Here is a 24,563-nt window from a genome sequence, read left to right as displayed (position 1 = left end):
TTACTGCTGACTGGCAAGGAGTTAATAAAAATAATTTGCCCCACACATTTTTCCTAAATGCTCCATGAGATTCTGCCTTCTGTTTGTCATCCCCAGGTGTCTCATCCACATAAGAGGATCAAGGAACCAACTCCTCCGCCTAGTGTATGTTTAATTCAAAGCCCGATGAAAAGCATTATTTCCAGAGTTTTCCTATCACTTCTCAGGACTGAAAGTAAAGAATTTAAAAATTGAATCACTCTTTGATTAAAATAGAAGCAGGGGGCTTCCCTGGTGGCGCAGTGGTTGAGAGTCCGCCTGCCGATTAAGGGGACACAGGTTCGTGTCCTGGTCCGGGAAGATCCCACATGCCACGGAGCGGCTGAGCCCGTGAGCCATGGCCGCTGAGCCTGCGCGTCCGGAGCCTGTGCTCTGCAACGGGAGAGGCCACAACAGTGTGAGGCCCGCGTACCGCAAAAAAAAAAAAAAAAATAGAAGCAGGCAGTTTATAGTGTTACCTCCCAACAGTTTAAGGTCCTGTGTTTTCATGACATGGTACTCAGATTGGGACAGAAGTATTCGAACTTGTTACTCTCTGAAGTACAGGTCCATAAATTTGATAGTTACAAGTGTCATTTTACAGGTGATCTGTTTAATCATTGAAGTAGAATATTATAGCTGGATAAGACTTTAGCAAGCCCATTGATTTTTACAGATGAGAAATCTGAAAGCCAAAGAAGTTAAATCATTTGTCCAGCGTCACACTGCTAGTAAGTGTCAGAGCAAGAACATTCTGGTTCATTTTCTTTTTCCCCCTAGGAAAGTGAATGAACTTAATTGAGAATGTCTGAAAACCTTGACAAGTCCAATATAAACGAAGAAGGAAAATCAAAATCAAGTGATTCTGAGCAAGGCCTTGAAGATGCTGTGGAAGGTTCTGATGAAGCTTTGCAGAAAATAAAGTCGGGCTCTCCTAGCACCCAAAGAGTGCAAAGACCTCACTGTAAGCACATTTGACTTTGGTTAGAAGCAATATCTTCATTGTTTTCAGGTGATATTTTTATTATGCTTCCTTGTACGTGTGGCCTTGAACTAGGTTCTAATAATATGATAACATTGCCAATAATTAGCATTTTAGCATTAGCAACTGACAGCCTAGTTAGTCACTTTTGGGTTTTCAATTGCATGAGAAATTACAATTTTAGAATAATGTCCAGAATATTCCTGTTTTCCTCCAGCCTCAGTGACATTCCAGTTTGTCTGAAATGCTCTGAGAAATAGGAAGGTGGAGTGCAAATTGCAGCTTTAATTAAAAGAGTGTTTGAAGAGCGCAAGGCAGGTCCCAGCCAGGACTGTGCTTGTGCAGGTTGAAAAAAAAAGTTTTTGACTGTGAGTGAGTTTACCACACCCTAACTTCACTGCCTCGGGGCTTAGTTCCCACAAGGCTGAGGGGATTCACTTTGCTAACTGTGTGTGGTAAAGTCATTTCAGATCCCTGGCAGGGAGCAGGCTTCGTAGATGAAAGGGTGGCAGTTTCCGCATGCATTCCCAGCAGTTGCTCCAACTCATGTCTTTTATTAAGAACACTCAAGGTTTTTGAAGTGAGTGCAAAAATGAAAGTTTTAAGAGGGGGTGTCATAGTCTAAGAATGTTAGTGTTGATGTTATCTCTTTAAAGTACAGATGATCAGTAATCCTTCATATTTGGAAGAAGTACAAACATTTTGGGGTTTAAGGTGTGTTTCTTTTAAAATGATAAAAGCCCCTCCCAGGTAATTTATTAGTCAACAGAGTATTCTTATAGCAAACATTGGTGGACCCCATTTTATTGTGGTTTATTATCACATAGATTTTGATAAATATACTGCTAGGTCAAATTGTGTTCAGGGAAGGAAATGTGCTGTTAATAACAGCCTATCATGCATGTGTTAGGCCTTGTCTCCAATATGTATAGTTAGAAACCATCTGTTTTCTTGTTTTTAAAATGAGGGAAATACACGTTATCTCTTAGGGTCGTTGAAAAGTTTAAATGAATTCATGTAAAGCCCTTAGAACAGTGCTTGGCACATAATAAATGCTCAGTAAACATTAGTTGTTAATACTACTGCTACTAACATGTCATCTGTTGCATTTATTTACTTATTATTAAAAAAAAAATTTTTTTTTTGGCCTCATCACGTGGCTTGTGGGATTTTAGTTCCCCGACCAGGGCTTGAACCCACACCCTGGGCAGTGAAAGCGCAGAGTCCTAACCACTGGACCGCCAGGGAATTCCCCCCATCTGTTGCATTTAAAGATATGGAGGACTGATAGCTGTAATGTGGCTGTCTATGGCCAATATGGTAGTTTTATCACTTGCAGTTTCTGGTAAAGAAGTACCTTTGGTTTAGATCTTCAGTTGTTCTTTGATTAATGTCCTTGTCTTTGGCATCCTGTCAGTTTGATGGCATGATTCCAAATTAATGTCAGGCCAACACTAGACTATCTGAAATTGTATGTGGTTATGTCCTTAAGGCAACTTATCCTGGGACCCATGATCAAGAGTTGGGGAACCCAGGAACAGTCAAGAAAGTGTATCAACATGTGTGTGTATGTGCATTTTTCTAGGAAGAAGGTCATGGAAGCTTTCATTAAATTCTCATAGAGATCCATATCAAAATGAGGTTTAAAATCAATGACCTAAAATATTGTTTCTGGCTTTCTTGCTCTTTCTCCTTGTAGTAATAGGTAGGTATAGGGCTGTGGACTCCAGTGGTAAAACTAAGACCCCATAGTCTGGGGACCAGGTCAGGAGACATCACTGCCTGCATAGAGCATAAATAAGAATTTATAAAATATGAAATTAGCTGTCTGCAGACATTTCTCCCAAACTGAATTTATAAGTAACTCTAAAATCACATCTGGGATGCTACAAATTAAAAGCAAAAAGATAGCCTTTAGCCTTGCAAATTATAATACAGAGTAATGTTTTAAGGGTAGAACTGCTATTGGTAACTGTGATACTGTGATTTATTATAGGAAATGTTTGCTTTTCGTCCTGTTTCTGGCACAGAGCTGCTAAACTATTGGAATTTCCTAAATGATGAGAGCTAGAAAGATGTCTTTTGTTATGCTTGGAAAGCACCTAGGTAACCTAACCGAAGGATGGCAACTTGTTTGCCAGGGGACTCAGCCTTGTGATTAGAGGGTTGGAACTTTCAGTCCCACCCTCCCACCCCCACCTCTGGGGAGGAGGGTGGAGCTGGAGGTCGTTTCAGTTGCCAGTGGCCAATTATTTAATCAAGTTTGCCTATGTAATGAAGCCTGCATAAAAACCCAGAAGGATGCGGTTCAGGGAGCTTCTGGGTTGGTGAAGACATGGAGGTGCTGGGAGAGTGGCACACTGCTTCCCTATACCTTGCCCTATGCACCTCTCCATCTGGCTGTTTCTGAGTTACATCCTTTTATAATAAACCAGTAATCTAGTATGTAAAATGTTTCTGTGACTTCCATGAGCTGCTCTAGCGAATTAATTGAACGCAAGGAGAGGTTGTTGGAACGTCCCATCCATAGCCAGTCTGTCAGAAGCAAGAGGTGACTTGCTACTTACTAGCCATGTCATTTTGGGCAAGTTACTTAACCTCTCTATGCCTATTTCTTTATCTGAATGGGGACAATAGTAATTCACTATTAGTTCAAAACTAGTTCATGTTACTAGGATTGTTAGAGGATTAAATGAGATACTATTTGTAAAGCATTTTAGAACGGTGCCTGGTTCATAGGAAGCAAACTAATGTGTTTGTTTAAAACAAGTAGACTTATTTTGATAACATTTGACATCAGTTTATGGTAAAAACTCTCAGCAAATAAAGAAGAGAACATCCATAAAATATAAAAGGACATTTACAGACTCTTACAGTTAACATCATACTCAATGGTGAAAGAATGAATGTTTCTCCCTGTAAGTTTGAGAATAAGACAAGGATATTTACTCTTACTACTTCTAATTAAAACTGAACTGGAGATCCCAGCCAGGCAATAAAAATAAATAAATGGTATCCAGTTAGGGAAAAAAAAAAAAAAGTGACAATCTGGACTTGGGACTGTTGTCTGAAGTGGCGGGGGTGCGGGGGGGGGCGCGGCAGGGGGCTCAGTCTTGTAGGACTGAGTCCTTAACCTGTGGAATCTGATGCTGTCTCCAGGTAGTTAGTGTCAGAATTGAGTTGAATTGTACGACACCCATCTGGTGTCAGAGAATTGCTTGGTGGTGTGGGGAAAAAACCTTCACCCCACTTCCCCTGCATGTAATGGAATTTGGGTTCAGAACTTTTAGTAACTGATACAGAATGTAGAAAAAGGTCAACATCATCATTCCTCCGGTTCTGATGAGTCTGGGGTCTCAGCATGCAGTTACCATCCTCCACCTGGGTGGGGGCCTTAGTTCCTGCAGAACTCAAAGATATGTATCACATTGTTATGCATATCTTACTAAATTACTGAGATCTCTTCAAGGGCAAGCACTGGGGCCAGGCTTACATCACAGAGTGGCTTAGGTCAAAAATGGCATCTTATGTCAAGAGAGTCATGCCTGGTTCTTTTTCTCTGGAGACCACCTACCCTATCTGCTTACAATACTTTGGGACTATGCAGGCATCCTGTTTCTGCTTAAACTTCAACTCACTGATTTTAGCCTTTACCAGTGATCTTGCCTGCACCAATATTACCCTTTTATTCTAATGGTGATTTTTTAAAATTGAAGTATAGTTGATTTACAATATTGTGTTAGTTTCAGGTGAACAGCAAAGTGATTCAGTTGTGTGTATATATATATATTTTTTTCAGATTATTTTCCTTTATATGTTATTACAAGATATTGAATATAGTTCTCTGTGCCATACTGTAAATCCTTGTTGCTTATCTGTTTTATGTATAGTAGTTTATATCTGTTAATTCCATACTCCTAATTTATCCCTACCCCTCTCCCTTTCCCTTTTGGTAACCGTAAGTTTGTTTTTCTGTGTCTCTGAATCTGTTTCTGTTTTGTATACAGATTCATTTGTATCATTTTTCTTTTGGAGTTTTTTATACTTTTTCTAAAAAGTTAATTAATTTATTTTTGGCTGCATTGGCTCTTTGTTGCTGTGCGTGGGCTTTCTCTAGTTGCAGCAGGTGGGGGCTACTCTTCCTTGCGGTGCGTGGGCTTCTCATTGTGGTGGCCTCTCTTGTTGCGGAGCACGGGATCTAGGTGCACGGGCTTCAGTAGTTGTGACTTGCAGGCTCTAGAGAGTAGGCTCAGTAGCTGTGATGCACGGGCCCAGTTGCTCCGCAGCATGTGGGATCTTCCCCGACCAGGGCTCGAACCCCTGTCCCCTGCATTGGCAGGCGATTCTTAACCACTGTGCCACCAGGGAAGTCCCTTTAATATACTTTAATTCTCTGCTCACAATGCACCTTTTGCTCTAGCATTTAACCACCTAGTTGATCAGTAAAAGTTGCCATATTCAGATGAAAAACATCAATTGTTATTCCAGCTAATATTTCCCATTTAGCATTTTAGTTTATTAAATCAGGTCCTTATGAGATTCATTAGATAAACGGGTGACACCGAGTTCTTACCTTTCTAAAGTGCAAGACCAGACTGAATTATGGTGTCCCTATATTTAGTTAATCAATCAGTGTTGATTGAGTGCACACTGTGTAGCGGGAGTCCAGCAGTGAACCAGGCACACATGCTCTCCGTCCTCCTGGAGCTTGCAATCTAGTGAGGAAGATACTGTAACAAACCATTTCCACACAGTGTAATATGTTCAATGGATAAGCTTTACCCTTGCTTCACTATACTCAGTCTATAGTAGCTCTTTGGGTGACATTTGCCATCTGCTCTCAATAAATGTCCATCCACTTGTGTGACTGGAAGCATCTATTTAGAGTGTGTTGACTTTTCCGGTCCCAGAACCCCTTAGTGAAGAAAGGTGAGAGTAAGCCATTCTGAATTAGACCTTCATTTTATTTTGGAATCTGTTTGCCAGGCTCCCAAAGGGCATGTTTAACTTAATGAGGTTTTCAGTTTCTGTAACAGAGCGTCAGTGCACAAATGCTGTAACAATTTAGCAACAGTTTTTAAAAATATTTATTTATTTATTTTTGGCTGCGTTGGGTCTTTGTTGCTGTGCACGGGCTTTCTCTAGTTGCAGCGAGTGGGGACTACTCTTCATTAGTCCATTAAGCCATTGCGGTGGCTTCTCTTGTTGCGGAGCATGGGCTCTAGGCACGCAGGCTTCAGTAGTTCTGGCACGTGGGCTTCAGTAGTTGTGGCTCGCGGGCTTTAGAGCGCAGGCTCAGTAGCTGTGGTGCACGGGCTTAGTTGCTCCATGGCATGTGGGATCTTCCTGGACCAGGGCTCAAACCCGTGTCCCCTGCATCGGCGGGTGGATTCTTAACCACTGTGCCACCAGGGAAGTCCCTACTGTATAGTCTTTTGTATCTGACTTTTTCACTAGGGATAATGCTTTTAGGATTCATCCGTGGTTTTGCATGTGTCAGTAGTTTGTTCCTTTTTTATTGCTGAGTGCTATTACATGGTATAGTTATACTACAGTTGTTTATCCATTCTGCTGTTACTGACATTTGGATTAGTTCCAGGTTTTGAATGTTATGAAGAAAGCTGCTGTGAACATTTGAGTACAAGTCTTTACATAGCCATATGTTTTCAGTTTTCTTGGGTAAAGACCTAGGAATGGGGTTGCTGGGTCATGTGGTAAGTGTATGTATGTTTTATTTGATAAAAGAAACTGAGAAACTGTTTTCCAAAGTGACTGCAGCATGCGGGATCTTTTTTTTTTTTTAGTTGTGGCATGTGGACTTCTTAGTTGTGGCATACATGCGAGATCTAGTTCCCCAACCAGGGATCGAACCCGGGCCCCTGCATTGGGAACAGAGTCTTGAACCTGCTGGACCACCAGGGAAGTCCCTCATTTTCTTAATAGAGTCTTCCACAGAGCAAAAGTTTTGACTTTTGGTAAAGTTTAATTTATCAGTTTTTTCTCTTACATTTTAAGCTTTTTGTATCCTATCTAAGAAATTTTGCCTAATCCAAGATTGCAAAGATTTTTGTCTGTGTTTTCTCTTAGAAGTCTTATAGTTTTAGCTTTTATATTTAGGTCTGCAGTTCATTTTGAGTTAGTTTTTATTTATCATGTGAGGTAAGGGTTGAGGGTCATTCTATTATTTATAGATTTCTAATTGTTCCAGCACTATTTGATAAAAAAAACTAATCTTGCCTTATTGACCACAAATATACATATGTATGTGTGTGCATCAGTCTATTTTTGGATCCTCTGCTCTGTTCAGTTCGTCTATATGTCTGTCCTCATGCCAGATGCACACTGTCTTGATTATTAGCATTATAGTAAGTCTTGAAATCACTTAGTATAAGTCCTCCAACTTTATTCTTCTTTTTCAAAATAGTTTTGGCTTTTCTAGGTCCTGTGCATTTCCATACAAATTTTAGAATCAGTCTGGCAATTTCAACAAAAACTTTGCTGGGATTTTGATTGGGATTACATTTTATCAGTAGATCAATTTGGTAGAAATTGACATCTAAATAATACTGAGAATTGAAAAGATCTGTTGGGCCTTGATTTTAGATATTTATTGCATTTTACCAATATCCACAAAGCCAATATTCTTTATTATTTTTATTAATATTCTCTGGAAATGCTGAAAAAAAATTTGTGAGTTTTCTCAACTTCCCCTTATGTGAGTAAATAAAGATTTTTACCAGACAGAATATGACCAGCTCTTAGATTTGATTCCTTTTTCTGGTGAGCAAAAGAAAAAAGTAAAAGAAGAGGGAAAATAACTTTTCACTAACCTAGGAAGATCTTTATAAGTTTTAAACCCTGTGTAAACCAGTGGCATTTTTATCTCATTTTAAGCCCAGATCTTATCACCATTACATAAAATTAATATAATCATCTTCTAGGCCAGTGCTTTTCAAAGTGTGGTTTCTGAAACCATCAGTATCAGCTGGAGTCTTATGAGAGATGCAGTTCTCCAGCCCCATCCAGACAGGCTAAATCAGAACCCTGAGAGGGGGCCCAGCAATCTGTCTTCATAAGCCTTCCCTGCGATTCTGATATAAACTAAAGACCTGCTATCATCTACTTTTTAAAAAAGCAAACAAAATAACCCAGCTTTATTGAGATATAACTGATAAACCAAAAATGCAAGTATTTAATCATAGACTTTTTAAAAGTAGGAATTACCCTTTGTTCCTTGGCTTAGAACACCTGGGGAGATTTGTGAGAACTTTTTTTTATGGAAAATAAATCTCAAACTTCATCGAAAGAAGGCAAAGAACAGAGACCAGTTATGAGGCTATTGCCACAGTTGACACAGAAGTAAAATCTGCAGGACCTGGATAACAGAGCAGTGGAAAGGGAGAAGTCAGAGATGACTCTGAGGTTTTTGATTCAGTGGGCCTGCATTCTACAAATTCTTGTGTCACCCACTCTAATTTGTTCATTTGTCAACTTCAGAATTCTTATATTGTCCTAGTATCCTGTACAGGGTAGTGGTTTTAGCACTGTTTAAACAGCACCTGGCTCAAGGCTATTTTAATTTGGGGAGACTGGTTCAAGGCACAGTGTTAACGATGGAGCAAAATGTAAACTGCTGATGGGCACAAAAGAGAAGATCCTAGATCTGGTGTCTTTTTTCCATTTAGGGTAGACAGGAGGCATAGGGATTAGAAAAAATTCTCAGCTTGTTGGGAAGGTGATAATCAGTAACTTTAAAAAGTGATAATCAGTAACTTTAAGAAGTTTTTCTAAGTCTGAGTTTACTGTAATCATTTTCCATTGACCAGTTTTGGCCAAAAAAAAGATGTTTTGAGTATTGTAAATGATCTGTGCTTTTAGGATTCTAGGTTAAAAGAAAAAAAAGAATACGAAATAGGTAAAATTCTATTTGAAATTGCCAGAATATTTTCATAAGTAAAGGGATAACTGAAATTATTAGCTGGTACCAGAACCACTACCTTCTCCTTAGTTTAATAGAAATCCTAATCTAGAGGAACAGACCTCTTACACTGGATTTTTGTTATAGCTAGTCCTCCTCGATTCGTGACAGTAGAAGAACTTCTAGAGACAGCAAAAGGAGTAACTAACATGACCATAGCCCATGAAATTGTCATAAATGGAGACTTTCGGATTAAACCAGTTGAATTACCAGAAGACAGGTAAGGTGGTTACTGAGTTATCTTGTTTGGTAGAACAAAGCCATTTCCCAGTTCTGGAAATGTTTTCTTCACTTGATGTCAATATATTCTAATATATTTTTCCTTTCGTATGTTGCTAAAATATATTCCTTATCCTGGGAATTACTAGAGTTCAATAGTAGATCTCAGGACCACTATCCTTGACAATGTAGTAAAAGGTCTGGAAACCTCCTGTGGAAGTCTTGCGTGTCAGCTTCTTCCCACTCCATAGGATTTAGCTGCCTCCTCTTGTGTGTTCATTGCACTGTCTCCTTCATTTCTTCTTTGTAACTATCACATTTTACTGTAGTTGTTGGTTTACTTGCATTCTTCACCGGATTGTAAACTCCTTAGAGACGAGGACTATTCTTTATTCTCTATCCCTACCTAGTACCTGGCACATACCATATTGAATCTAAAATTCTGTTGATTGTAAGGTGCACCTTTTTTTTTTTTTTTTTTTTTTTGCGGTATGTGGGCTTCTCCCGTTGCGGAGCACAACCTCCGGATGCGCAGGGTCAGCGGCCATGGCTCATGGGTCCAGCCGCTCCGCGGCATGTGGGATCTTCCCGAACCGGGGCATGAACCCGTGTCCCCTGCATCGGCAGGTGGACTGTCAACCACTGCGCCACCAGGGAAGCCCTGTAAGGTGCACCTTTTAAAGATGGATTGTCACAAGAAGGAAAAAACATTGCCAATTATAATTGTGAAAATACCATGAAAAAAATCGGGATTCTGTTGACAAAGGAGGAGCGATGGCTGCTGGGTCAGCAAGCTATAGTGTCTCACGCATGAGGCTTCTGCATATGACTTTACAAACATTTCTTATATGTTCTGCAAGGATAGTACTTTTTCACATTAATCATGAAGAATTAATTACTTGTTTTGCTCTCATGACATAAAGACTGGTTTTCCTGAAATGCTATATATAAGTTGTTATATCAGTAGTTTGGTACCTAATTAAACAGTTCTCCAGTATGTCACATGGGAATAGGATAATTTTAGGAAACAAACTTAAAGTTTAAAGTCTTAAACTACTTAATCATAAATATCTTAGGAAACTTGCTGGTATCGGGGAACTTAAATTAACAGATCTGAACTTTCCAGTATTCTTTTTATCATATGGCACTGTTATGGGCTGTTATTTGGACTAATGTCACCTGTCAAATTAGTTGAAAGTTATTTTTTCCAATGAGGTACTTATTGAAATAAATCACTAACTAAAAATAAGTATGTGATTGGTTTAGGTATATCTGGGAAATCTTTCCTTCATCCAAATAATTTTTAAAAATTGTCTTACCCTAAACCTGTAGAATTTGTGCTTTTGAAAGTAATTTGAGGCAATAATATTTTATTTGCTTTTGCCTTTTTTTCCATTTGCCTCCAGCTTGGAGAAGAAAGTAAAGGATATTGTACATAAAGCTTTTTGGGATTGCTTGAGTGTCCAGTTAAGTGAAGACCCCCCAACTTATGACCGGGCCATCAAGCTTGTTGGTGAGATCAAAGAGGTGAGGCGAAGAGCAAGTCGTGGTGCTTTCCTTGTATGTTAGGAGTACTTATTCATCCTCTCTGTGTTACTGTGCCAGAAGGCGTTAAAGAAATTGAAGGATCAGGATTCTAAATTGCTTGCTGAAATGTGCATTTAGGGTATTTTTGGCTTACTGGCCTTTAAAATTTTTCAAAGAAGCTGTGATAAGCTGAGGGCATTACTCTTCTAAATGAAAAGAAGGTTCATATTTTTGAAAACAGAATTATTTAAAGAAAACAAGTTATTTTATAAAATATAGATAATTTATAAAAATTTTAATAGATATGAACACCTTCAATAAATAATGACCAAAAAAGTGATTCAGTCTTTGGGACAGAGAAGGCATTAAGTGAAAGGTAGAACTGTTTTTGCAATACCTTTAGCAACAGTTTTCCGAAGAAGTAATGTGTCTGTGGAAATTGCCATCTGTTGTTAGCTCACAGGCACACACTAATTAATGTGGTTTTTTTTTTTTTTTTCACTTCTAACAGTTTTTTCTCCCTGCATCCAGTTGATTGCTACCTAGAGCTTAAATGGAAGCTTAAATAGCTAGTCTAAATGATTTGTAAACATGTTTTTCTGTCGATTTGTTGAATAAGAGGTTAAAATGTGTGCACCATTACAATAGCAGTTGGTAAGCCCTTATTGGAATAATTGTAAATTCCTTTACATATAATCAAAAATGGCTTCTGACTAGGAAGCTTTGATTAAACTTGGCTGTGCTCTCTTGTAGATGCTCTTATCTTTCTTGCTGCCTGGTCACACTAGACTGAGAAACCAGATAACAGAAGTCTTGGATCTGGATCTGATAAAGCAGGAGGCAGAGAATGGGGCCTTGGACATTTCCAAGCTGGCAGAATTCATTATTGGCATGATGGGGACACTGTGCGCACCTGTTCGAGATGAGGAAGTGAAGAAACTAAAGGACATTAAGGAAATAGTGCCCCTTTTCAGGTATGGGCACTGTGTTAATCACCTTCAGGGCACCTAAAATACAGAGCCTATTTTCAGAGTTAGACTTCCTCAAGTGTAGGTATTCATGCATTTAAAAAAATAAAAAATAAAAAGCAAATATTTTGCTGTGCTCACTTCGGCAGCACATACGCTAAAATTGTAACCATGCAGAGATTAGCGTGGCCCCTGTGCAAGGATGACTCGCAAGTTCGTGAAACGTTCTGTATTTTTTAAAAACAGTGATTATAATAAGAAAAGGAGGGAGGGATGGAATGAAGGGAGGGAAGAGAAAGGGAAGGCTGAAAGGAAGGAAGGAAGGAAGGGGAAAAAGACAGTGAACTTGAAACTCTGGGTGAGGTTATAGTCTGTATATTCTTTAACTGGTTGAAGGCAGGTCAAGGTAAAGACTGATAATTAGCATATGTTTTAAAAATGTTAAACTTCAAATCTGTTTTTTACTAAAATCAATATAAATCCAATGAAACAAAAAGGTATGAAATATTTTTTAAAAAGCAAACATTTGATAAACTATAGAAAAGGAGAAAGAAGGAAAAATTTCACCCGTAATTTTACCACACAAAGGCACAATCACTGCTGTCATATTGATATATAAATTTTTTTGTTTTTTTTTGCCTCAGCATTTTATTTTGAAAAATTACAAACCTACAGAAAAGTTGCGAAAACAATACAATCAACACTCATATAACCCTTACACAGATCCACCGGTTTTTAACATTTAGTCAGTTTGCTTTATCTTTTTATATATACACTGAGTATGTGCACATTGAGTATGTACGTATGTATGTATATTTTTTCCCCTGAACCTTCTGATGGTTAATGTCAGATATTATGACATTTCACCCTTAACTATTTCAGCAACTACTCCCTAAGAATGTGGATATTCTCCCACATAATCAAAATACAGCCAGGACATTCAAGAAATTTAACATTAATATAATCCTATTAACTAACGTATAGTCCATGTTAACTTCCTTTAGTCTTTTGAATGTTTATTTTTAAATGTATACAATTGTGATCAAATTTATATAATTTATATGCTAATATTGACAAAGGATTGACATGATGCTGCCTGAGAATTTGACTTTTGGTTAACTCCTTTACTGTTTTCCTGTAAACAGATGAAGGTGTTATGTATCAAAATACTACTAGGTAACATTGCTTACGGGGAAAATGACCTCTAACTGGTAAATTGCATCTAGACAGAAAGAAACGATAATGAACTATAAATACTCGATGGCACATCATACTTGATACTTCCTTGAATGGGGAAACTTTTATAACTGGGCATGCCCCCCATAGAGACCCTAGAAGGCATGCCGTGGAGTTATTATGAGCTTTTAAGTCAGGGTGCTCCCACATTTCTGAGCTGTCTGTTCATGACTGATATTGTAACTCTTCTTGAAGAGGAGTGCTTGGTGCCGCCCTGTTGGCAAGCTGTGTGAATAGATGGTGCCAGACCTGTGGCTTATTGTCTTGTGAGTCTGACCGTTCAGCTGAACCAAAGAAGACTTCCCGGTGGGCACTGCAAGCCTGACTTTTTTTTGTTAACATTACACCCTAATTATTTCACTTGCTTTTTCATTGAAAGTATCATTGAGATAATTATATATTCACATGGAGTTGTAAGAAATAATACAGTACACTTTATCCAGCTTCTCCCAGTGGTGACAGCACAAAACTATCAGAACCAGGGTGTTGACACTGATACAGTCCACTGATCTCATTTAGATTTCCTGTATACACATGTATGTTTATTTATAGTAACTTTTATACAATTTTATCACCTAAGTTGGAATATCCACCACCACACTCAAGATACTGAACAGTTCCAACACCACAAGGATCTCTTGCATTGCCCTTTTATAACCAACTTACATTACGTTACTTTTTTAAACTCTCCATAAGCATTTTCAGTGGCTGCAAAATATTCATTCACATAGATATGATTAACTGTCTCTCTGTTAAGATGGACAATTAGATTATGTATAGTTATTTAGTATTTAACGCTGCAGTGAACATCTCTGCACAAAAGTTTTTTCTTTATTTTAGGTTATTTCCTAAAGATAGGTTCTTAAAATGGGATTACTGTGTCAGAGGATGTGAACAGTTTTAAGACTCATTGCATGTTACCAAGTTGCTTTCCAAAAGTTTTATAAGTAAAAAAAGTTTAATCTCTAGCCTTCTTGATATGCTGTCAATATTCATTACATAGAAAAATGCCCTTCACTGTCAGGTTCCCTCTCCTATTAACTAACGTTTAATAGGAGAGAGCATGTTGAAAAGACTGCCTAAATATAGTTATTGATTTGTTCATTCATTCAACAAGCTCTTACTGAGCGCCTCTTATGTGCTAGGCATGGTGCTAGACATTAGAAATAATATAGTCGGTAAGAGCTCAAATCAGCTAAGTTAAATGGGGAATTCCTTGGAAGAGAGCCCTCTGGGGAAATAGCTGGTAGCAAACTCAACCTAACTCAGATTCCTACTGGAAAGAGAAGGGACTGGGAAAACTGGTAACCTGGGAGTATACACCCTATCTGAAGGGGGCCACAGTTGCCGCTTAGTGCCAGCTGATTGTAGTTGTGATGGAGTTTGGGCCCGGGTTGCCAGATCTTTTGATTTTTCAAGAGAAGCTAGAAATCCTGGCTTTTAAAAACACTGTGAGCATAAAACATGATTGTGGGTTACTTCCAGTCAGTGGTCTGCCACTTGGCAGTCTCCAGTAGTCTCTGGTTTCCTGTAGGTGGATTTAGGGGACTGTTGGGAATGCTCAAAGGAGAGGCAGAACACCCTCCAGAAAGTGGGCTGCCCCACGCATTTGGGAGAGGGACATAGTGGCAGGGTGAGGGGCCCTGAGTTGTTCCTCAGACTGTGTATCCTTTCCCATACATATCACCTTATGTGTGGGTGAGTTTATTCTGTCATACGATGTTCAGTCAGTCCCAAAGGGCATCAGGGGGCTGGGAGGACATTTGATCCTGTTCTTACCTCTGTGTAGGACCACACCTAAACCTGCACCTTGGGTTCTTATCCACCTTCTGCAAGTAGGTCACTTAGCAGCTCCTGACCTCTGGTAAGAGTGCTGCTGGTATGTGACAGGCATGGTATGGAAGGCATCCTTGGCATTGCATCAGGTCTGCTCATTGGTTACATTCAGAGTGTGAACTAGCAATTATGCCATGAGAGCTACAGCATAAAACCTGCCGTGAACATATTAACCTGTGTGAGCATGGAGACCAAGTGGTGAACTCTCTGCTCTTAACCTCGGGTCTGGGGCCGTCCTTCCTCTGCAGCCAAGAGGGCTGACCCAGAGCCAAAGAAAGAGCTCTGGGCCTGACAGGCAGTGGGGGAAGTGACGTTTGCCTAGGGGCAAGGGTGGAGACAGAGAGCAGCTTAAAAATTTGCAGTCCTTTCTTCTAAATTTGTTTTTTTTTAATCTGCGTTCTCATGGCTTCTCCAACTTTTCTTGCCACCCTTTCTGAGATGAAAAAACTGTCTCAAATCAGCTCACTTCATTTTTTTTTACAGCAGTGTTTACTTTACAAGTGCCCAGTGATAAATCCTTTTATCTCTTTCAGGGCAATTTTTTCCGTGTTGGACCTAATGAAAGTGGATATGGCAAACTTTGCTGTCAGTAGCATTAGGCCACATCTCATGCAGCAGTCAGTTGAATATGAAAGGAAGCAGTTTCAAGAGTTTTTGGAGAAGCAGCCAGGTATGTTTAATGTTTTGAGGTGCCTGTTCGTTGTCTGTGCTTTTTCATTTTAGTGGCTGTAGCTTGCCACATAATGGTATTTTCAAAACAAAATGAGAATTTAGTATGAGAGTGAAACTGTGCACCTCAGATTGGGACTTGAACCCATGTGCTGGGACTCAAACCCAGCCAAAACCCACGGTCTTCCAACTGAGATCACACACTTGGTTTCAGGACTTAATGAAGCTCAGGTTTGTGATATCTCATCGAAGAAAGGATTCAGTGAGAGACAAAGTGATGGGTGAGAAGTGGATTTATTTAGAGAGAAACACACTCCACAGACAGAGTGTGGGCCATCTCAGAAGGTGAGAAAGGCACCAGGCTATGGGGTTGTCAGTTTTTATAGAGGTGGGTAATTTATAGGCTAATGAGTGGGAGGAGTATTCCTGCTATTTCAGGAAGGGGTGGTGATTTCCAGGAATTGGGCCACCGCCCACTTTTTGATCCTTATGGTGGGCCTGGGAACTGTCATGGCGCCTGTGGGTGTATCATTTTGCTTGCTGATGTGTTACAGTGAGCCTGTACTGAGGCTCCAGGTCTAGTGGAAGTTGACTTGTCCGCCATCTTGGACCCATTTGGTTCTAATCAGTTTATGTCATGTCCTCGGGCTATATCATTCTTTCAAAGGTTGTGCCCTGCCCCCTTCCCTCCTGTTTCAGGAGTAGTCTAATTTGAAGACCGAAAAGGACAAGATGTTAGGCCCTGAAAACTTAGTTGACAAGCAAGAGAACTGTAAGTAGGAGAGAACAGAAATTTAAAAAAACAAAGAAGCCCTAAATTAAATGGGTTTTTATGAAAACACCAGTTTGAGGTGAATTGTATACTGGGCCTTGGTTTTAAGAACATGACAAACTTCTTAGGACTATTTAGCTCACTTTTCTCCTCTCTGTGAGGTACGTCAAGAAATTTCACTTTGCTTCTCTTCTATATGCATAAATCTGGTTTCGTACCCAGAAAAAGTCTCATTTTTATGAACCTCTCAGATGACTGCAGGAAACAGATAAATTAAAATCCAAGCTATGTTCCATTTCTAGGGTGCTTTTTTGGTCTCTGCACTGGCAGCTGATGTTCTAAGTGAACTGCAGTCTTCAGTTCCAGTTTATTACGAGTTCCGTTTAGCCTCTAAGTTTGCGGGTCACAAGATGAAAATGGCAGTCTCTGGATAGATTGTGTTGCCTGACCAGGATCGGGTCAACAGTTGCTCATCCAGCCCCAGGCAGAGAAGTTAGAACTGGTCCTGAGGGCCAGGAGGAGTCAAGAAAGGGCAGAGTTGAAGGAGCAGTACTAGAAGATTGGTTAGTGTTTGCTGTGTACTAGGCTTGTGCCAAGGGTGTACCTGTGTTGCCATAGGTGACCTCACAGTAAGCCTATGAGATAGGCAGTATTTTTTAAACCAATTTTACAGATGTGGTAATAGATTTTGAGAAGTATTTTTTAAATTTTGGCTGTGCCAGGCAGCATGCGGGATCTTAGTTCCCGCATGCCGGGATCGAACCTGTGCCCCCTGCATTGGGAGCTCAGAGTCTTAACCACTGGACCGCCAGGGAAGTCCCCAGATTTTGAGAGATTTTTGATCAGAATTGATGACCACACAGCTCCCTTTCTCAACTGGTATTTTACTGCCCCTCAGGAGAAACCAGTGTTGCAGTTAACAGGCTGAAGAGCCTTTGTATGAGGGCCAGGTGCAGACAGCTGGGGCCCAGGCGCTGAGCTGGTCCGAGTCTAGTGCTTATCACTCACAGCATGAAAGCCAAGGTTTTCCAGAGCTGGTCGCCTACAGAATGCTGTCTGCAGAGGCGAAAGGGAGAGCGAAGCTCGGAACCAAGAGCTCGGCGTGATCAGCATGTGGGCAGAACCAGAGGAGTGTCCTGTTGCAGCAGTGAAGAGTGGACTCCAGCCATGCCCTCGGCTGCCCATTTTGTTTTAAGGTGGCCTCCACTGGCCGAGCTGCAACCTATTCCAGGTCCTGTCAGAGGGGTGTTTGCTCATACAATGTGGACAAAAACCTCATCTTTTCTCTCTTGTGTCCCTCAGAGTCCCTGGTGCATTATTCAGCTTAGAGAAGTAGGGGAAGCATGCTGGTGGATGAAAAACAACTGAAGTCCCCCCCACGACCCCCGCAGTGCTCCAAACACTGCACAATATGTGTCAAATACGTGACAGAACTTACCCCCCACCCCTACCCCAGCAAGGCTGAAAGTAAACCAGATTGATACAAGACTAAGATCTAGACAAGGACAAGCCTCATCTTCAGTGTGGAGGATACTTTACACTGGGAAACTCTAGTCAGTGTCTCATCCCATCTGTCTCTGGGCAAGAATTTTTGCATCTCACTGAGCTGGAGCTATCAGAGCTTCCAGCCATGTATCATGCAGCAGTGGCCAGGGTGGGAGAGAAGAGAGTGGAGGTCTTTTGAACATCCAAGGTGGCATTTATATCCACTGTCGTGCTTAGTCCTCACAGCAGCCTATGAGGTGGTGGTGGACATTTCTTTGTATTAAGAATCTTGATAGTCAGACAATGACGTATCTAAGAACACTCAACTGGTAACTGGCAATCTTGTGATGTGAACCGAGGTCTATTTGATTCCAAAGTCCGTACTTTATACTTTACCACAGTTCCAGGATGATCTTCCCTAAAGTAATTCTGGGAAGCATCCGTCCAGAGCATTCCAGTAATGTTCAAAGCCTTGCTTTTCACAGATTCCCTGGACTTTGTCACCCAGTGGCTGGAAGAAGCCGCAGATGACCTTATGAATCAGAAGTATAGAAATGCCCTGCCGGCTGTGGGAGAGGCCTCTGGCTCTGGGGACAGTCCCGGGCCAGATCCTGTTGCTGTCCAGAATTATGCGTACCTGAAGCTTCTGAAGTGGGACCACCTCCACAGACCTTTCCCTGAAGTAGGTGCTCCAGAAAAGTCTGACTGCTCATTTCTTTTTTGTGCTGCTGAACTTTAAAACAAATAATGGTTATAATTCACATACCAGAAAAATCTCCCTTATAAGTTGTATAATTCACTGGTTTTTAGTACATTCACAGAGTTACGCTTCCATTACCACTGTTTAATTTCAGAACATTTCCGTCACCCAGAAAGAAGCCCTGTACACATTAGCAGTCACAACCCTCCCCCCACCCCCTGGCAGCCATTAATCTTCTTTATGTCTCTATGGATTTGGCCTATTCTGGACTTTTCGTTTAAACGGAATCATGCAATATTGGCCATTTGTGTCTGGCTTCTTAGCATAAAGTCCATCCATGTTGTAGCATAAATCAGTACTTCATTCTTTTTAAGTTTTTTTTATTGTGTTAAAATATACTCAACATAAAATGTACCATTTTTAAGTGTACAGTTTAGTGGCACTAAGTACATTCACATGACTTTGCAGCCATCACAGCCACCCATTCATGGAACACATTGGAACCCAGTACCCTTTAAACACTAACTCCTCATTCCTCCCTCCCCTGGTTCCTCTGTGTTCTTGAATCTGACTACTTTAGCTACCTCATATGAGTGAAATCCAGAGTATTTGTCCTTTTGTGACTTGCTTATTTCACTTAGTATAATATCTTCGAGGTTCATCCACAATGTTGTTTGTGGCAGCATTTCTTTTCAAGGCTGAAAAATATTCCATTGTATGGCTATATCCCATTTTGCTTTATTCATTCATCAGTTGATGGACAACTGATGGGCTACTTTTGGGCTATTGTGAATTGTGCTGCTCTGAATATTTGTGTACAAGTTTTTGTGTGGCCATGTGTTCTCAGTTCTCTTGAGTATGTACCTAGGATTAGAATTGCTGGGTCACGTGGTGACTCTTAAGTTTAACATTCTGAGGAACTGCCAGACTGTTTTCCAAAGCGTCTGCCTCATTTTACAGTCCCACCAGCAGTGTATGGGGCTTCTGATTTGTGCTGCTGAGCTTCTGTCCTGTTTTTACTCATCTTGATGAAAACCCTAACAGTGACGGTGCTTTTCAGTTTTATCTAAAGAAACTTCTTCCCCTTCCATGCAGAGCAATATATATTTTTTTAAATTTATTTATTTATTTTTGGCTGCATTGTGTCTTTGTTGCTGTGCACGGGCTTTCTCTAGCTGTGGCTCGTGGGCTGTAGGCACGCGGGCTTCAGTAGTTGTGGCGCACGGGCTTCGTTGCTCTGCAGCATGTGGGATCTTCCCGGACCAGGGCTTGAACCCGTGTCCCCTGCATTGGCAGGCGGATTCCTAACCACTGCGCCACCAGGGAAGCCCAGAGCAATATTTTTTTTCTTTGTATGTTTTTCGCAGTAAGTGCTTCTAACTGCAGGAGTCCTTTAAAGACATGACTAACAGGGGATTCCCCCAGCAAATAGCTGGTTTGGCGTCTAGACTCCCCCTCTTTTTTGAGGGCACTCAGGCTTCTTATCTCTAGCCTCATATCCTGCTACTTCTCTAAGTTTCTTTCTCAGTTCTTTATTTTTCTTTTTAAGATGTTGTGATCCTAAGGTTTCACCTCTTGCCTCTGAGTTCCCTGTTTTGTGCCAGAGCAGGCTCTCAAGGGGGTATTGAAGTGGGGGTGGGGAGCTTCCTTCCTGCAGAGTGACATGCTCTCTCCTGTCTCCTGCAGACATTTCTCTCAAAAGATAGCCGTGGGGAAAATGGTGTTTTCACTGGGGACAGATGTCTATTCTCAGAATTGATCCTTGGAAATCCTTTGCGTCCTAAACCCAAGTACGGCATACTGCTAGGAGGCCGAAAAGCAAGGGTGCTGCCCTGTAACAAAGTGAAGTCAAAAAAGAGACTGGTAAAGCCTCTCTGTTTAACAATAGAGGGATCTCAGCCTTCAAAGATGGTTTTTACTTCTTAGGGAGAATTCTGGGCTAAGACTCCACATTGTTAATGTCTCGATTTGGTGTGTCAGTTTCTTACAGCAAGACTGGTCCTTAAAGTTTATTTGATACACCTGTAAAAACTCAGATCAGAAGTCATATCTCCTCAGCCTTTCTACTTCCCTTTACCTCACCCCACACAGAGGACTTTGGCCTGGCAGCGCCCAGGCCTGTCAATAACACGGGGACGCCGTCATGGAAATTCACTCACTGACTACTTTCTAGGTATTATCTGTCATTCCTACTTTTTCTACTTATCGTTCATTTTTCTCTTTCTTTATTCACTCCCCAGTTCTTGAGAGCCTCCTTTGTGCTGGATACTGAGGGGGATACTGAGGTGAATAAGTGTATTTCTCCCCTCCTTCCCTCCCGTGCCCTGGATAGGGTGGCTGGTTGTCTGGTTTGCCCAGGACTGGGAATGGGTGTGGGGAGGGGAAATGTTCACAGGACCTGGGAGTTTCAGTTTTAAACCAGGCCACTCCTGGAAAAACTGGGATGAGTTGGCCCCCTGTGTACCTCATTCCTCTTTCCCATCTAATGATGTAATTCCTATTTATTGAGTGCTGGCTCTGCCAGCCACTTTATTATTATCTTTCTTTTTTTAATACATTTATTTATTTATTTTTGGCTGCATTGGGTCTTCACTGCTGTGCGCGGGCTTTCTCTAATTGCGGCGAGCAGGGGCTACTCTTCGTTGTGGTGCGCGGGCTTCTCACTGTGGTGGCTTCTCTTGTTGCAGAGCACAGGCTCTAGGCACGCGGGCTTCGGTAGATGCCACGCGTGGGCTCAGTAGTTGTGGCTTGTGGGCTCTAGAGCACAGGCTCAGTAGTTGTGGCTCATGGGCTTAGTTGCTCCGCGGCCTGTGGGATCTTCCTGGACCAGGGATCGAACCCGGGTCCCCAGCATTGGCAGGCAGATCCTCAACCACTGCGCCACCAGGAAAGTCCCAGCCACTTTATATACATGGTCTTTTTTCATCTTTCTTTCTTTTTAATTTCTATTGGAATATAATTGATTTACAGTGTTGTGTTACTTTCTGCTGTACAGCAAAGTGAGTCAGTTATACATATACATATCTCCACTCTTTTTTAGATTCTTTTCCCATATAGGCCATTACAGAGTCCCTGTAGGTCCTTAATAGTTATCTGTTTTATATACAGTAGAGTGTATATTGTCAATCCCAGTCTCCCAACTTATCCCTCTCCCCTTTTTTCATCTTTAAAACAGCACTGTGAAGGAGGAATCCCCATCTTGCCTAGGGCTCAGAGAGTTGAAGAAACCTGCATGAGGTTGTGCTGCTATTAAATGGTGAAGTCTGGATTTACAGCCAGTCTGGCTCATGTTGTACTGCAGCCTTCCTAAGGGAGAGGGGCGCTGCGGTGGAAGAATTCACACCTGACTCCCTTATGGCCGGCTCTGAAAGGACTAGAAAATCCTCAGGGGAACTTCAGAGGCCTCCGTATGGGCTGCGGCCCCACTGCCCTCTGCCGGTGACGGCCCAGATCTGCAGCTTAGGATGATTTCTGTTTTATTCATTGCAGACAGTTTTGATGGACCATTCTCGCTTCCAAGAGTTCCAGCTCCAGCTGGAGCAGCTGACCGTCCTGGGGGCCGTGTTGCTGGTCACGTTCAGCATGGCAGCCCCAGGAATTTCCAGCCGGGCCAACTTTGCTGAGAAACTCAAGATGATTGTGAAGATTCTGCTCACAGATATGCATCTGCCGTAAGTGATGGAGAGCTCTGGCGACCAGGGCCTTCAACAGATGGTGGGAGGCAGCGGGTGGCAGGGAGCAGACTGGAGCGGGGGTCTGCGGTGTAAGGCAGAATTGGGGCCACTCGCCAGAGACTGAGGAAACCTGGCACTCCAGCGTTCTTCACCCCCGCAGGATTTACTCAGGGTCACATGGTCAAAGTTAGAGTCCACTCCAGGGCTGATTAGCAAGGCTCTAGGGCAGTGGCTTTCAAATGTTTGTGACCAGGACGCATAGTAAGAAATTCATCTTCCGTGGTGACAGTACATACTTGGACACACATGTAACTGCAATAAAAACTTCACAAAGTGAAACTTACCCAACTGTGCTTAATACTTCCTGATATTTCTATTCTATTCTTGTCCCATTAAAAAGAAAAAAATACTGGTTGCTACCCAATGAATTTCTTTCATAATCAACTAATAGTTTGGTCAACACAGTCCTGGGGAAAGGTCAAATAAGAAACAAGCTGCATTCCTCCAGAGTGTGTGAATGTGACTAAAGTTTTCTGCCCTTTGCACACTCCTCATAGACATTTTGTGCTGAGTGTAGATGGATTATTTATCAACCAGCACCAGTCCACACTTGTGTGAGGGCAGCTGCTTCTGCAGTGAAGTCAGATTAGGTGATTTATGTGGTTTCCAGCATATAGAATATTTTTGAATGTTTCTAAGTAAATGTGTATCTGACAAGGTCCACCTTAGAGGATTCTTCAAGTGGGATGTCCCCAAACCTTCTCCTCCTTACAAAGTGGAGGAATTGGCTGCTGAGTGTGCGCACAGCTTGCATGTGTTCAGTGCAATGAGGGGCGTGTCCACGAGTTGTGACCTGGGGCTCAACAGTCTTGACTCAGGCCTGCAGGGTGTTTGCTGAGGCGAGGCCTGGCCTGAGGCCCTTGCACGGATATAGCCCTGGGCTGTCACCTAGGTCCCCCTGCAGTAAAACTGCTCTGTCAAAGCTACTGAGGAGGAGGGCCTGTCTGCGCTTCCTTGGGAGGCCGGCCCTGCCTTGCCCACCCTGGCCCCAGCAGCAAGTCCTGGGGCTCTCACATTTGCTCGCACCCTTTCTACTGTACACAGCCTCTAGATCCAGGACAAAGGCAATTGCCTTCTCAGACAGCACCCACCTGCACAAGGGCTCTCCACAGAGACTCCAGGGGAGCCCAGGAGCCCCAGGAAATCGAGGTGTGAATTTTAACTTTTAGATTTCAGTTTTATTTGTTCTTTGAAAGTCGTTAATACACTGTGTTTCAAAAGCCTAAAGGGACAAAGTGGTATCCAATGAAAAGTTTCTCTCCCACTCCGTCCCGCGGCTGCCACATTTCTGGTTTCTGGTGTGTTGCTCCAGAGGTGTCCAAGGTAGTCCTAAGTCAGTTCCAGGGTTATTTCACCACACAGATGCTAGCAAGAAGTTAGCTTTTAGATTGTTAGACCAGGCATAACCTGAGCCCTCCCCATGCCACTGTTCTTTCTGGCAGAGAGACGGGTAGAGAGACAAAGTCCCCTGAGTTGGGTGGATGCAGTCTGAGGGGCTCGGGGCAGGGAAGAGGCACAGTTTTCCCTTTGAACCCATCAGTCTGTGAATTGGTCGCTGTGACTCTCCCCAGATGGGGGCTGGGAGGGGCCGGGGGGATGTGCACTTTGTTGGTGGGCCCTTTCTTCACTGGCTTCTCCTTCCCTTCTCTGCTCAAGCTCCTTCCATCTGGAGGATGCCCTGACTACCGTTGGGGAGAAAGTCTGCCTGGAGGTGAGCAGCTGCCTTTCCCTGTGTGGGTTCAGCCCCCTCACCACGGACAAGGAGGCCGTGCTCAAGGGCCAGATCCAGGCCGTGGCCAGTCCTGACAACCCCATCCGCAGGATCGTGGGTACGTTTGGGCGAAGGCGGGACCAGGGATATGCCTGCGATGGGCTGGCAGACAGGCCCCTCTGCGGGCATCTAGAAGGGTTTGATGGATTACGAGTGCCAATGAGTGAAGAGAGAGTGATTATTCACCATAGTGCAATTAGGGCCACCCGAAGCTTTGGCCAAGTGACTAGGCAGCCATCACTGTCCTGAGGGCTCTGGCTTTGGAATCATCGGTCTTGGTTCAGAACCCTGCTCCATCCATCACTGTGAGGTGGTGGGAAACAATATATTGGTGTCTGCCCCTGGCCCCTGGCACAGAGCTCCTGAAACTCTGGTAGTTTCCTCAGTGATAAGAGGGCTAGGAGCATCTTTTGTTCTAGTGTTTGGTCTCTGACCTTGGCTCCTGACCCGGAGCTCCTACCTCCTTTGGAATTTCCTGGGTGCTGGGAGTGTCTTGCGCTCTGAGTAGCTGACTCTTTTTCTTTCTTTTTTTTTTTTTTTGCGGTACGGGGGCCTCTCACTTTGTGGCTTCTCCCATTGCGGAGCATAGGCTCCGGACGCGCAGGCTCAGCCGCTCCGCGGCATGTGGGATCTTCCCGGACCGGGGCACGAACCCGTGTCCCCTGCAT

General features: G+C 42.3%; 1 protein-coding gene across 2 annotated transcripts in view; it reads left to right on the top strand.

Annotated features, from left to right (window-relative positions):
• The window catches only part of TCP11L1 (t-complex 11 like 1), a 30,882-nt gene that overhangs the window by 2,693 nt on the left and 3,626 nt on the right, over positions 1 to 24,563 (top strand). For both annotated transcript variants that reach the window (XM_007468089.1, XM_007468088.1), the window contains exons 2-9: positions 799 to 982; positions 9,066 to 9,198; positions 10,604 to 10,724; positions 11,478 to 11,698; positions 15,298 to 15,434; positions 18,176 to 18,372; positions 21,880 to 22,061; positions 23,781 to 23,953. In XM_007468089.1, coding sequence (XP_007468151.1) covers positions 823 to 982; positions 9,066 to 9,198; positions 10,604 to 10,724; positions 11,478 to 11,698; positions 15,298 to 15,434; positions 18,176 to 18,372; positions 21,880 to 22,061; positions 23,781 to 23,953 — 1,324 coding nt within the window. In that variant the 5' untranslated portion in view covers positions 799 to 822. The remainder of the gene's footprint in view (positions 1 to 798; positions 983 to 9,065; positions 9,199 to 10,603; positions 10,725 to 11,477; positions 11,699 to 15,297; positions 15,435 to 18,175; positions 18,373 to 21,879; positions 22,062 to 23,780; positions 23,954 to 24,563) is intronic.

The sequence above is a fragment of the Lipotes vexillifer genome, unplaced genomic scaffold (assembly GCF_000442215.2).
Source record: "Lipotes vexillifer unplaced genomic scaffold, Lipotes_vexillifer_v1.1 scaffold451, whole genome shotgun sequence".
NCBI classification, from domain to species: Eukaryota; Metazoa; Chordata; class Mammalia; order Artiodactyla; family Lipotidae; genus Lipotes; species Lipotes vexillifer.
The sequence above is the reverse complement of the archived record's forward strand: the minus strand, read 5'-3'. Positions and strand labels throughout refer to the sequence as shown.